This window comes from Phaethon aethereus, assembly GCF_964289735.1.
Source record: "Phaethon aethereus genome assembly, chromosome: 3".
Taxonomy (NCBI): domain Eukaryota; kingdom Metazoa; phylum Chordata; class Aves; order Phaethontiformes; family Phaethontidae; genus Phaethon; species Phaethon aethereus.
The window spans coordinates 6,799,047-6,813,837 of NC_138576.1; the positions used below are offsets into that span (position 1 = coordinate 6,799,047).

At 43.5% G+C, this 14,791-nt stretch overlaps 1 protein-coding gene across 1 annotated transcript; it reads left to right on the top strand.

Moving 5' to 3' along the window:
• Window positions 1–1,595: 1,595 nt before the first annotated feature.
• LOC309403747 (meprin A subunit alpha-like) lies at window positions 1,596–14,449 on the top strand (the record flags this gene model as incomplete). Its single annotated transcript, XM_081997994.1, has 12 exons — window positions 1,596–1,679; window positions 1,735–1,759; window positions 1,873–1,926; window positions 3,663–3,703; window positions 3,790–3,865; window positions 4,731–4,848; window positions 6,272–6,447; window positions 6,653–6,874; window positions 7,769–7,915; window positions 10,697–10,912; window positions 11,247–11,720; window positions 14,397–14,449. 12 exons carry the CDS (start codon window positions 1,596–1,598, stop codon window positions 14,447–14,449), a joined length of 1,686 nt encoding a protein of 561 aa, XP_081854120.1.
• Between the last annotated feature and the right edge of the window lie 342 nt (window positions 14,450–14,791).

Sequence of the window (14,791 nt, forward strand, 5' to 3'; positions counted from 1 at the left end):
AATCACAACAAATAACTATATAGCTACAAGAAATAAACCACCAGCATTCTCTCTCTTCAGAACGATGCACTTGTTTTCTCAGGGATATAAATGCAAGCACCATTCTTTGAATATTATTATCACATGCTCCTATCTGCATTTTTTTTGGCTAAGGACCTTACTACAGCATCAACAAATTGAAATGTTTTTACAGAAGGCCTGGAGTTCATCTCAATAACCTACCACATGTTCCTATAAAATCAATTTAGATAGTCCAGTGGCTTTTAAGAAAAGGTCTAGTGAAATCTTTACCACCCTTTATTTTTCATACTGCCTAGAAAACATCAATGCCATAGCTAGGTTTGTATGCAGTCATGGACTCACCATCACTGGAAGTGCTCAAAAAACTTGTAGACATGGCACTTCGGGATATGGTTTAGTGGGCGTGGTGGTGTTGGGTTGATGGTTGGACTTGATGATCTTCAAGGTCTTTTCCAACCTTAATGATTCTGTGATTCTGTGATTCCTGTCCCATAACAACCCTCCTACCTCTTACAATGCTCCACACCTGGGGTCTCACAGGCTGGGAGGAAAGACTGCCAGCAGGCTGCTGAATATCTCCTGTTCTTCCCCTCTGCAGCCTGATCGGGTCAGTCCTTCCCCTGAAGGATGGGGTGCAGCTGGGCAAGTGAGCAAAGGGGAGGCAAAGGCAGCAGCAGCGCCGTGAAGATGGGAGGAGGAGGTGCAGGAAGTGTGTGGGAGCAAGAGAGCTGCAGGACCATGCACAACCCCGTCATGTGGTTGCCAGGAGGAGAAAACCTCTGCTCAGCCCTGCTCTTTCCTTCTCACCAAGGGGCCTTTCTTTCTGCCCTGCTTCACCATCGCCCACATGACTTGTGTCCACAGGGAAAGCCCTGGGTGGGATTCCCATACAAAACACTGGGAGCAAATGACTTCATACCCATGTGAGCGGGACCAAACCAGGACTCCTTGCTCTGCTCCTACTCTGAGGGCCAAGATCTTTGAGATCTCCTGAGGAAACCCAAACCAGCACATTTTGTGTTGGCATTCTGTTGATTACAAAAATAATGTTGTTTTTAAATTAGAGATGATGCTTTGCCCATAGAATCAAATGAAAAAAAAAATGGCATCTACCAAGATGTTTGCAGGGATACCAAAAAACCACGAAGGAAATCCTCTTTAAAGTGATTTATTCAGGTTGCAGACCATAAGCCTCTTCTTTTGAAGAGGTACTATTTCTATACACAGAAGCTTTGTTGGTCTCATATCAGAATGGGGCCAGGATGGTTCGTAAAGCAGAAGGAAAGAGTGACATTATTTCTGAAGAAGTCACAGAAATGTTAAATAATTCAATAGTTCCTGATTGCTACAAGGGTTAACGTGCTAAGAATAGTTATAAAATGGGGAGGCAAACTGGTTATCGGGTTGGTTTATGGCTATATCTGATAGGATTAAAATCTGCTATTCCTTTTAAAGTTCAACTTTTTTGATGGCTTATGCTTATCAGTACTTCTGAAGGTTATTCACCTGCAGGACGCTATATCTACACTGGCAGGTAGCAACAGACAATCTTCTGAAATGGATTCCTGGAGGATATGTTGTTTCACAGCGTTGGTTACCTGCTCCTATGCCTTTACGGTATTCCCATCCGCTCCTCCATTTGCTGGCTTGGGACCAGGGTGAGATTTCACTTCATTTGTCGGGGATTTTGAAACTGTACTTTCTATGTTTCAGATCCAAAACTCTGTTGAAGACAGAGGTAAGGATGCAACATTTTTATGTTAGTGGAAGACTATCAGACATCAAGTAGGGAAGTATATCAAATCCTGTCACTTAGTCACTAACTTGTGTGTGTATTATTTCTTTTGCTAGTTGATGATGTTGATGGAGGGCAGCTTAGAAAGGATATTCCAGAAATAAACTCAGGTAAGTCAGGACAGTAAATAAGCAGAGTGTTGAATTATTACAGAGATCTGAGCTAGCCTTTGGGAACCACGAGTCTGGCAGATGTGATGGCACCAGAGGGAACTGAAAGCTCCCTCTTATGTGACAGAAATCCCAAATGTATCATGGATATGGTGAGTATAGCAGGGCAGTTAAAAATGGGTGGGATGAACCCCAGCTACTTCTGGAGAGAAGCGAGAAGACTCCCCGCTTTGGAGTCTGATGGCAGTCAGAGAAGATGGAAAGGTGGTAGCAGGGCATGAGGCAGATGACAGAAAGATCCATAAAAGGTTGGTGTTGGAAAGGGAAGGTGAAAAGGCCAGAAAATTTCCACAAGGATAATTTTGTAGGAAGCCCAGGATCTTAATCTTAAATTTAGATACACGCTCAACTGCTCCCAGGGAAGGGTCAGCAACCCCTGGACCAAACCTGCATCCCTCCCCACTGCACTCTTCTGCAACACGACTCCCAGGGAAACCATGGCAGTGGTTCTAATTCAACTTCTGCTTCACTGGTGTGCATTTATCTTAAGTGAGTTGGTTGATTTCACATGACCAATGACCAAGATATGAAGCTTAAGTATCTTCATCCCTGCCCCAGAGTTTCAGAGCATTGCTTTGAGAGAGTTTTCATTTCCTGACATTGCCTGTTATCTGCTTTATGGTCTGGTGTAGGTTTCCTCTGGTTTTGTTGACAGAACAGAAACCGTGGTGTAGTTGTTGTTGGGTTTTTTTTTCTTCTTCTCTCCATATCTCTGTGAGGAGAATATAATTTATTTCTATAACAAAAGGTCTGAAGATGAACTGTCTGTGCTGAGATTATGCTTATATGAGGGCATTAATTGAAAACGTTACACTAGCAGGACCACACTGTGGCTGGAGTTTGGGCTCAGGTCTGCGTGCGGAATTTGGCACCTTAAAAAAATAAGGGTATAAAATAAAAGTCTCAAATGCTGTGCTTTTAAAGCATGGAAGATGTGCATCAGCTGCTTAAAACACAGGTGTCGGTTGCCAGTTCAAATACATCTCCTCCAGCACCACTCTAGAAGGGGAGGGAGTCTCCCAAACTGGCCCATGTGGATATTTTGGATACCCTTGTGTATCTCAACTGGCACCAGACACCTATGTTTAGGCAACTGCATGGACACATGGCTGTAATGGGATCTGCGACGTGTAGCACATCCATAGGTACTATGGAGTGGGCATTTAGATTTAACTGCTTGAGTCTGAGCTTAGTTCAACTTGAGGTGTTTGAAAAGGTGGACTGAACTTCTTCCCTCTCCAGAATCCTTGTCTTTCTCCTTTGATCATACGGGGAATCCCAGATGATTAGCCTAGATTAGCTAACTACTTAGACTTAGATGCTTAACTTCTGGACAAATCCATTCCACTTGATATATCAACTTCAATGTTTGGAATTCCACAGTTGTTTCAAGATACAAGCCTGGGAAAAATAATAAAATCTACTCTGGGCAGCTCTTATGAGATTGTTATGGAAATCTTTATTTAACCCCAAATCCTCCTTTGCTGCAGACGGAGGACTGGCATGATATAGTGTGGCAATGATTATTTGTTTGGTTGTTTCTGGGCAGTTGCTGTTTAGAGAGAGACGAGTTGGTTGATGAGGCATCCTGATAGATTGTGTGGTCTCTGAAGAAAACACATATTGTAGTTCTTGACATGTTAGTCAGGCCTAAGTGGTTGTTTATCTCATTTCAGAAACGGGAAGGAAGCTTTTTGAAGGTGATATTATCTTACCGGTACGTGCTGCTGATCTAAACCCACACCAGCAGGAGCACAGATTGGGCTTAAAATGTTAACCCCAGGATGTTGGTCTCATTAACAGCTGGAGAGGAACGCTCTGAGGAACAGCTCCTACAGATGGAAATTTCCCATCCCCTATATCCTAGCTGACAGCCTGGGTAATAAGATTTTTATTATGGTAGCACCGTATTACCTGCAATAAATATGCTCTGGTTTTGTCCAGCTCCCTGGGCTGCTTTTGTTTCATTTGCTGTCGCGTTATGCGGCATTAATGCCCGTGTCACTGCTGGCCAGACAGAGCGACGCAGCTCTGCCCCAGCGCAGGTCGTTTTCAGCGTAACAGCCCCAGTGACCAGCCAGGTGCCGTTGAGCAGCCAATTTAACCAAGATCAGTGTATTTGGCTGAGATCTCTAGATCAGGAGGTCAGGAAATCCTGATCTCAAGAACATGCATGTTGATCTACCCCACCCTTCATGCCTTATCTCATCTTAACAGCCCCCGCTCAGTACAGGCAGAAAGGAAATGCAGATATTTTATACGTAAAAAAGTTCAGAGCATTCTCCCTTCTTGTTTCCATTTTATTTTAGGGACTATTTTAAATATTGAACAATTTAGGTGTAAAAACCAATAGCAAATCAGTGTTAAAATCCTGTGGATCTCTCCTGTGTTTACTAGTCCCAAGCTCAAAGTTGACAATACTTGAATTTATATAATAACATGCAATAAAATTACCCAACAAAACCTGAGCAATGCCCTGGATGTCCAAAAGCCTGCTTGTTTGTTTCAGCACTATCTAATAATATTTATGTAATGAAAGATATTATCTCTCCCTATGGCCTCTGCCAAAATTACTCCAGTCAGGGGATTCTGCTAACAGCCTCCTGCTCTTTTATCCAAGTAGATATTTTTTTATACGTGTTCATATTTTTAATGCATGCTCGTTCATATTTTCTATCTAGAATTATACTTATTTACAGTATTATAAAAGAACAACTGTTACTGTGATCCTCTCTGTGTTTCAGATCTGAATGCTAAAGGAGTTATCCTGCAGGCGTTTGACATGTTCAGGCTGAAGTCGTGTGTTGATTTCAAGCCCTATGAAGGGGAACAGACTTACCTGAAATTTGAGAAGCTGGACGGGTAATTTTGCATTAACAGCCTCGTTTGTACCACCTTGTTTGATATGATAGTTTTTCCAGCTCAGGAAACATTAATTTTCATTCTTGCTTGTACAAAGGACATAAATACCTGAGCCAAGTTTCTGTCCCAGAGCTTACTCATACTACACTGGAGATAAAACCAATGCAAACAGACTAACCAAATGTATTATTTGCATTTGGTGTTCTCTTAATATAAGACAACACTATTTTATTTCCATTTGCATCCTAGCTACTGAAGTGAATCCCTTGATACTCTTTCAGGGAAAACAAGCAAGTAACTTCGTGCCGGTGTAGGTTAGGGGCAGGGTATGTCACTAGTGGACACACACGGGCACGTAGCTTCCTCCTTGCTTTCAGATGCAGAGTTGGGTTTACCTGACCAAATGTCGAAGCCAACAACCTCTACCACTGTGAGGTCACCGCGGGTTGCCTTTGCGCTCAGTGGGGAGGAGATGACTCCTGCAGGCCACAAACCATCTCACCTAAAATAGAAGTCTAAAAGAGGTCTGGTGACTCACATCCCCAATGCCTGTTACTGTCCAGGGACTGTAAAGGTGCCAGGAAAGCTGACTCAGTGGCAGTTGCCAGCTCTGTGACTGTCTAAAGTTAGGTCGGGGGATCTCCCCGCTTGCTGAGAAGGACCATCAGGAAGCTGGTGACACCAGCTAGTGTCTATAGGGACACTAGGAATGTAGCCTAGGAATCCAATGTAGATCTGCCTGGGGTGTGGGGAGACTGGTGCACAGCATTTTAGAGCAGTCTTTTTTATTAAAACACAAAATGATGAATTATTTCTGAATGGACATGATGAAAAGTTAGGATTTAAATCTGTATTTAGGTACCAAACCAGGGAAGCCAATGCAACCTGAGTTCACTGGAGGCTCCTCAGCACCTTTGAAAATTGGGCTACTTATTTAGATACTTAGGTAAACGTACACATAAACAACAGCCAACGCAGCGTATGAGGTTGTGAGGCACCTGCTGCACTTTCCTGTGCATCTCATCTTCTGCTACTCCCCTTCTATATTGGCTGAGCTGGGGCTACCCAGAATTGCAGAGCAATAGCATTTGCCTTCACCACCTCCTTTACAAGAACTGCAGCCAGCTGAAGAATGTGCATGCACTGCCCTCCAGAGAGTGCAAAAACGAAACAAGAACACCAGTCACAACTGGGACAGGGACTCATTGCCAGGCTGTGACAGGATGCTGAAGGTACACACGTGTTGCTCTACATTCAGGCATTGTGTATCTACAGTCTTGTCAAGACTGCAAAACTCAGGTGGGAAACTCTTAAAAAAAAAAAAAGCAACATTTACCTTGATCCTGTGGTTGAGTTAATATGTAGATACAGATCATAGAAGGTATTATGCAAAATGAGTGCAGTATCAGTCTTTGCCTTACAGGTGCTGGTCTTATGTGGGGGACCTTCAGAGTGGCCAGACAGTATCTATAGGAGAGAGATGTGACTATAAAGCCATAGTGGAACATGAGCTCCTCCATGCCCTGGGATTTTATCATGAGCAATCCAGGACAGATCGTGATGACTATGTTCAGATATGGTGGGATGAAATTATTGAAGGTAAGATGCAGGTCTGAAATGATTGAGAATTGTCTGTAGATGCATGTCCCTTTTTTCACAATGCTAAAGAGCCTCTGGTTGAGAATGGCAGCCTACATGTTGACAACTGGACCATTATTTAGTCACAAGTGAAGCATTTTGAAATGGTTACATGCTAAGTTTTATTTCTGCTCTTACCTAATCACTTGTATATGTTTTTCTCTAGGTTTTGCATATGCCTTTGACAAACACAATGATAGTTTCCTTGATGACCTCAATACCCCATATGATTATGAGTCAGTCCTGCACTATGGACCATATTCTTTCAACATCAATAGCAACGTTCCTTCCATTACAACAAAAATTCCTGAATTTAATGAGATCATTGGGCAGAGGTTGGATTTCAGCAGGATCGACTTACTGAGGCTGAATCGCATGTACAACTGCAGTAAGTCCTTATTCTCACATGTGTATTTGAAAATCCCTACTCAAGCTTCATGATAACATGGATGGAGTCACCTGAGAGGAGCAGGAACACTTCACCCTTGGGAACCTCTCGCAATGTTAAGAGAAACTATAGTTCTTATGCAGCAGCAAGCTCCATGGTGGCCAAGATCCCCATTTCTTTATAGAATACCGCTGAAGTGATTCAAAGGTCTAACACCTTTCATTCACACGGACTTTCCCCTAAAATTACTTGTAATAGTACCCGTTTCCTTCTTGGGTGATGATCATCATGCTGTTGATGATCATAAAATCTTCAAGTAATAGCAGTCTGGAATTGGGGTCTCTCAAATCAAAGTATTTCAAGTTCTTTTTTCTGCCTGTGTCATCTTTGATAAGACAGTTGGGGTCAGGAGCACAAATGAGGGTAATTGTGCTTTCCAGCTCCACTGGCAAAGCTATGAAAGTAAATACTCAACACGCTGTACAGTACTGACTTACTGTGTTAACATACACCTGAATATTCCACTAGCTTCAGCTGAACTACTTCTGATTTACACCCTGAAGAGAGAAGTGGGCCACAAAGCCTATTCCAGGCAGACATAGAGAAAACGATGGATGTCTGAAAGGGAAAACTAGCACATAGGGGCCAAGCTGGTTCCTGCAAGGTAATACTCAGCTGAGAATGGGAGGAAGAGATAAGATGCTTCTTTCAGGAGGAAACATCATTTATGTGTGGTAAGATGTAGATGTGAAAGTCTGTGTAGTGTTCAGTTGTATTAAGGACATATTTCCTGATGTTAAGTGCTGTCTGTAAACACTCTGGAATAAGGTTAACAGCGAGAGCCTTATTTGATGTTAATGGACATGTAAAAATATGTTACTCTATTCCTGGCAGCTTCGAGCCTCACTTTCTTGGACCAGTGCTCCTTTGAATACATCAATATCTGTGGGATGGTGCAAAGTGGACAAGATGGTGCTAACTGGGACCACACATTGGGCAAACCAGGAGATGAAGACCATACTTTGGTGGGAAGCTGTGCAGGTAACAGATGTAGTTTTAGATGGTCATCAGATTTTACCATGCTTTTATGAGATGTGAGAATGAAGATATACAGAAATAAATAAGTCATTAGAAATACACTTCTATTAATGTCAATCACTGTATACCTCATGCTAAACATGACTCTTGAATTTTCACATAGAAAGGCTAATAGTTTTAATTTGAAATGTTTAACCCTTCTTTAAATCTCCTCCCTACATTGTAATATCTCATGAAGAAATGACATTTTGAGACTTGCTTAGGTGCTGTAAATTGGTGGCAGCTCCATTAAAATGAAGGGAGCTCCACCAGATTGCCACAACTGACTTTAGTGACACTCCAGAGAATTTAGTCAGGTGAGAGTCTCCTCCTTTTATGCATATGTTACAGGATTTTGAGTAATTTTCTAGTTTTTGTTTAACGCTGAAAGACACATTCCCTTTGTACAGGAGTCCACCTGAGGCATCCCCACAGAAGTATACGCATAAGCAAATAACACAATACACAAATCTTGTTTGTAGACAAATGCTGACATCTAAACCAAGACAGGATGGTCAAAATAGGCAGCTGAGCTTCAGCAATGTGTCACGGAGCAGGAGGAAACCACCCTCAGAAGACTTCTTCAGGGGAGGGGATGTTGCGTGACACAGAGCCGTATCAGGAGGGTGTAGCTGCTGCTCATTCAAAGTCTGTTCGAGCTGCACCGCACAGAAAGGCTGAAGGATTATCTGAGAAGCAAACCCACAGTGGTTTCCCCTCTTCCCAGGAGAGTGTTGCATGGGATCCTTTTGATCGAGGCTTTCTCCCTGGCTGCACTGATTTGAACAAATATGAGCATATTGAGTTCTGCAGTATTTTGATCGGTGCCAACACACAGGAATTGAGTAGGGTCTGTTGTTTTCAGAGGCAGTGGGGAGGAAATTAAACACTGCAGAGGAGTATCACGTAGACAGTACAGAACTCCTCTAGCAAAAGTTTCTTTTGCAAGTCAAAAGAAATGCAGCTGGTCTGTGTGCAAGCGGCCACAGGCAGGCACATCTGTTTTCCATAACACCAGTGGTGGTTGGTCACAAAAGTGTTTCACAGTGCAGGAGAGGAAAAAAATATCCTGAATAGAAAAGCAAGATAATTCTGTGGAACTTGTTCCCAGGAAGGAGAGAGCAAGAGATGGCTTTTGGCAGTAACAGATCGTGTTTGCTGCCTAAAGCTACGTTTGGTCACAGTTTGGAGATCCTGTGGTTATACCAAATGTGCAGGCAGTGAGGAGGGCAGCAGGCGCGTAGCAGGCAGGCGAGGGGATGCTCCTGTTCTCCTCACATGCATGGGTTCGAGAGGGCAGACGTGCGCCCGGTGAAAGGCACATTGCAAAAAAACAGCACTTGGAAGACCCTTTGAGCGGGGAGCAAAACGAATTGGAGGGTTGTTTAAGTCCCATTGTTGGCAATGTCTTGTTTCTTAGAGGAACAGGCCTGTTTGGCTGTTGCTCGATGGGCTGTTTCTTGTGGTTTGCAGGGTGTGCGGTTTGCTGGCACTGCGAAGGCTCTGGATGTGTGACAGGGCATGTGGCTGGGCAGCGGCTTCCTGCCTCTCCTGGCCGGTGACAGACAATTAACTGCTCAGCTTCAAGGAGGGGGAAGAAAAATGTTTAAAACCTAAGCAGTCAGCCTTCCTGGGTTTCCTGAGATCAAACGGGTCTGAGTTATTGGAAAATAAGCAGCTTTATTGGGTATTTGTAGGGGAGCCTACTGCAGAAGGCCAGCAACGCTTATGGGAACACATCCCAGCACAGGCATGCAGCTGGAAACGGGGGAAGAGCAGTGGAGCTCAGAGCGGCATCAGGTGGTGGTTTCGGAGTCGTCACTCTCTACTGAGTCCCTGCTATTTGCATCCGTCGGCTCCCAGACAGACAGAGAACTGCAAACCCATAGAGGCGGCCACAGGGAATTCGGAAACCCGCAATGCGATACAGCTCGAAAATGTCCTTGCTGCCTGGAGGGAGATTTCCTACAGAGAGGGGATGTATCGAGGCTATTAGGTGAAGCTGCTGCACTTGACTCGGTTGTCTTCAAGAAGCTGATTTAGAACTGGAATATACCAAAGAGAGCTGATGCGGAGGATGAGGGTTCAAGTGGTCAGCCTTTGTAACCGGGAGGATAAAGGCTCAGAGGAGGTATCACTCCAGCCCGCAGACTTGCAGGCTAACTATGAAAAAAAGGAAATAATTTTAAACACATGAGCATGAGAGGGCATGAGTTAGTACAACATAAATTGTGGCTGGAAGTGAATAAATTCTTCATCCATAGCAGAAGTAAGGCCAAAAAAGTCTTCGCCTACTTTTATAGGGAAGTCTGATGTATTGATAAAAGGCTTACAAGGCACGGTTTCTAGATAAAGCAGCAGACTGAAAGCCTTGGCCGAACAGGGCCCTTCCAATGCCTTCCTAGCTTGTCTTAAAAAAAAAATCCCTGCCCAAGTGCATCCACTTACATTTGTACATGTTGACAAGACCTGGCACATGAACGGTTCGTACTTAATTTCTGAAGACCGGAATCAGATGTGTGCCTCAACTAAACACTAGTTTGCAAGCCACGTTTCAGTGCATTTTCATTTTAATATTGATTTGAAATGTAGGGAGAATACTTTTCTATTGAATTTTTTTTTCTACTTTGAAAATAACTTTCTAACTCAGGCAAGTGGAAACTGCACTAAAGCTTATTTAGCACTGGCATTTCATTACTGAATGGATCAAAATCTTTTATGGCATCACTGTTTTGTGCTTCCCAGATAGAGGATATTTCATGCACTTAGATACAAAAACTGGACATGCTGGTCAGTCAGCTCTTCTGGAATCTCGCATCCTTTATCCAAGGAGGAAGGAAAAATGCCTTCAGTTTTTTTACCGGTTAAATGGAAGTCCACAGGATAAGCTAGTTATCTGGATTAAGAAAGATGATGGAACCGGAAATGTTAGAAGGATGGAAAAGCTGCACACTATTACAGGTAAGTGAAAGTATGTTTTCATATCTGAAGTGCTGGCAAACTTTGATGCAAGACAACACTAGCGTCGTTTATCATATGAAAGTTTGCTCAAGTGTCCAGTATAAATCTAACCTTCATTTGCTTCAGTTGAGTAACTCCAGAGTTAGTGCCCCAGAGAACAGAATTTGCCTCAGAATCGGTTTCCTTAAGGCTGTTCCCAGATTAACTAGGGTGCAGGGCGTCAGACAATCACCACCCAAACAAACAGGCCACAGGACGCTTGAGGAAGACACAACTTGATTTGGGATTGTGTCCTGGACTTTCCATTCTCACATATATTTATTTCCCGCTTCAGCTGATGGAGAACATCATTGGAAATTGGCCAGCATTCCTTTTGGTGTCCAAAGCAAATTCCGGTACGGCTTTCAGGGCATCAGAGGAGATCCAGCCACGTCTGCGGGGGGGATTGCCATCGATGACACCAGCCTGACGGAGACAAACTGCCCCACCAACGTCTGGCACATCAGAAACTTCACATCCCTTTTCAACAGTACTTCCAAAGGCGATTACATCATAAGCCCTGTATTTTACAGCTCGGAAGGCTATGCCTTTTCTTTACAGCTATATCCTCACGGAAGAAATTCGTCACCCTACATGAATTACATGGGGATTACTTTCCATCTCTGCAGCAGTCCCAACGATGGCCTTCTTGAATGGCCTGCTGGACACAGACAAGTTGTCTTGTCTGTTTTGGACCAAGACCCTGATGTAATCCACAGGATGTCCTTCAGCCTCAGCTTTACTACAGACCCAAAACAGCTAGTGTACGGTAAGTCAGAGTGCACCAGGGAGACATGTAGAAACACAGAGGTTTGCTCAACCTGGAGAAAAGTGTTGGAGGCCAAAAGACTGGGCAGATTCGCTCTGCACATAACACCGCTGGGCTGGGTAGAGATCAGCTTTAATTACTTTTATATTATATATTATATATTATATTATTTATATATTCACAACAGGCAGAAATGATACCCTGCAGTGGGACAAACCATCTATCACTGGAAATTTTTCTTCTGTCTGCAACTGCTACATGAGCCCAGGTGTTGGCTGGAACACATTCCTGACCCACAGGGAGCTGCAGTGGAAAAAATTCCTTAAAAATGACAGTCTTTTCATCTTTGCTGATTTTGAAGGTAGAGTATTATATTAACAGAATCCCCACTGGAACAGAGCAGGTACATATTCTTCTGTTTGTAAGGAAAGCACAAAAGATGAGGGTGATTAACAAACATATAGATAGTCATCTATTTCAGGAACAAGGTTTATAAATGCCTAGTGATTTGAAATGCCTGGATTTTTGAATACCCAATACAAAACCCTGTGGATGACCTTGATTCTCTGGTCCCTGGAGATCAGATTTTCAGGACAGATTATACTTCCACGTTTTGAAGATCAGTCTATTTAATGGTGTTCCTATTTGCCACCACCCCTATATCACTTCTGGCTTAAGAAAATTTTGGTTTTAAAAACGAAGGGGTTCTTTTTGGACCTTGAAAAACTGGCAGAAGGAGGTTTTGATCCAAAGCTTCTCTCATGAGGTTGCGATTTTTGTCAGGACTGTGTGCAGCCACTCTGCTCTGCCAGAGGTGGCAGGGAAGGGGAAGAAGGAGGAGAAGAGCTGTCTGGTGCAGATGGTGGCTGTGTTCATCTTACCTTGTGTTAGGTGTCCAAAAATAAACTTTCTAGACTCCCTGGTGGGTCAGTTGAGAGCAACAGGTACCTCTGGGGAGCAGTTGATCCCATTCCTTTACAGTTGTGATGAATTGCTCTTCTGATGTGCTGATCTCCACTGGCTGCAAAGAAATCCACCACTGATGACTGATGGTGGGTGAGATGAATCCTATCACCCTTCTGAAGTGAGTTTCCTTTGGTAAATGGCAGTGCCTGGAAAGTGGAAACACTTTGTGTAGGTAAATAATCGTGAGACCAGACCTGACCCTAGTAGAGGGGTCAGAGCACTTGTCTCAGGTAGGAGAGGACAGCTGAGAGTACGCTGTGATAACCCAGACTTACTCCACACGACCAAGGGCTGTGAAGACCAGGCTGGCAGGAGCACTTCTTCATTGCTCTCCATGAACAAGAAATGCAGAGTTCTTGTTTTCATTCCAGCAGAGAATGAAGAAACTTTTGAGGCAGCAAGAGCTTTTGCAAGGTGGGAAAGCAGTTTCCCATGAATGCTTAACCAGGATCGTGTGCTGCCTAATAAAAATGCAAAGAGCAGTCTACCTTTCTGGCACACAGAATGGCCCAGCTTTTCTGTAGGTTATGTGGGGCATTCAGCAATGTTTCCAAGTCCCCTTTAGCAATAAGAAAAGCAGCTGAGGCCTCTCTGTTCTTTCCCTGACAGCGCTTTGTACCAGGAGTAATTCACTGGGGGAAATTCAGTCCCGCTGAGTGATATGGGTGCCAGTGGTCCCAAAAGCGTTTGCAGTTGCTAGGTGAAATTGTAGCTAAGAAACTGAAAGACTTGTTAGGAGACTGCATTTAGTTTCCAATTGTAGACTGGTTCAGCCTCGTTTCTAGTTCTTAAATTTAATACGGTCACATTTATAAGGTTCCAGTCTCTGCATTTGTATATTCATTTTGATACCAGGGTGCCTGATAGCTATGGGGCAGTGTTACATTGCCCTCTGATGAAAGTTGGAGGTTGTCTCTGTATAATTACTGAGGGTCTGCCCCATGCCTCCCACTTCTCCACAAGTCTTTCCACCCTCTCTCCTCCCCTCCCAGCCCTGTTTCAGATCCCCTCTGACCCAAACCCTTTTCTCTCTTGCCCCAGTCTCCCTCCAGCTCGGTAATCCCAGGATCCCCTGGTGGGGTTGAGAAAGACACAGACTGGAGCTCCATGCATGCCTGCAGCTCTCTGCCCTTCCATTTTCCCCTCCCACCTTCTTCGCTGGGTACTGCTGCAGCTTCCAGAGATATTTAGATTAATTGTTGTTGCTTTGTGTCTTGCCCCTGGAATCAGCCTGAAAGTCATCCCAAAACAGATGATAGAACTGTACTATATACTCCATGCATTAAATTAGTTACTTTTTTTGTCTTTTCTTGCAGATCTCACCCCTCTGGTTACATCTGAGGTTCCAGTTCATCCTTGAAGTGCCCTCAACCTCTTCAATTACAAGTGCAAACAGTCATCCATGACAGATAAAATATATTACTTCCCTAAAGAAGCTGTTTTCTGTGGTTTCTGTATTTTAAGAATTTGAACTAAGCTTCCCAGTTAGTTTTGAGAGAATAAACCCATAGACTCCCCAAAGATTATTTTGGCCTAAGCAGCAAAGTGCTTCTCTTAGTTATATAATCTTTTTTCTTCCCATGTTTTACTCTTTTTCTTTATCTTTGCTGGTGGCAATGCTTACATCCCAGCTCTTGTGTCTGAAGTCTCTCTGTCCAGCCTTCCCTAGACAGAAGCACCTCTGCTTGACTTTCCGTGATCCTGTTCCAGGAGTTCCTTTTTCTCCCCATGGCCATTACCACTTCTTCAAGCCCAGCTTTTGATAATGCTCACTCCCAAGTCTTCAGGTTATTAGGACACTGCTAAAAGAATATCATACTTCCCTACCTTCATCTGTGTCTTGACACAATTCAACATTACTGAGAAGTTTTCATGAAAGCAGAATGGGAATTTGTTTGGATCTTGTGGTGGGTTGACCTTGGCTGGCCACCAGATGCCCATCAAGATGGTCTATGACTCCCCCTCCATCAATAAGACAGGGGAGAAAAATACAATGAAATTGAGATCGGGACAGGGAGATCACTTACCAATTACTGTCATGGGCAAAACATCCTGATCTTAGGGAGATTAATTTATTGACATTAAAATAGACTAGGATAATGAGA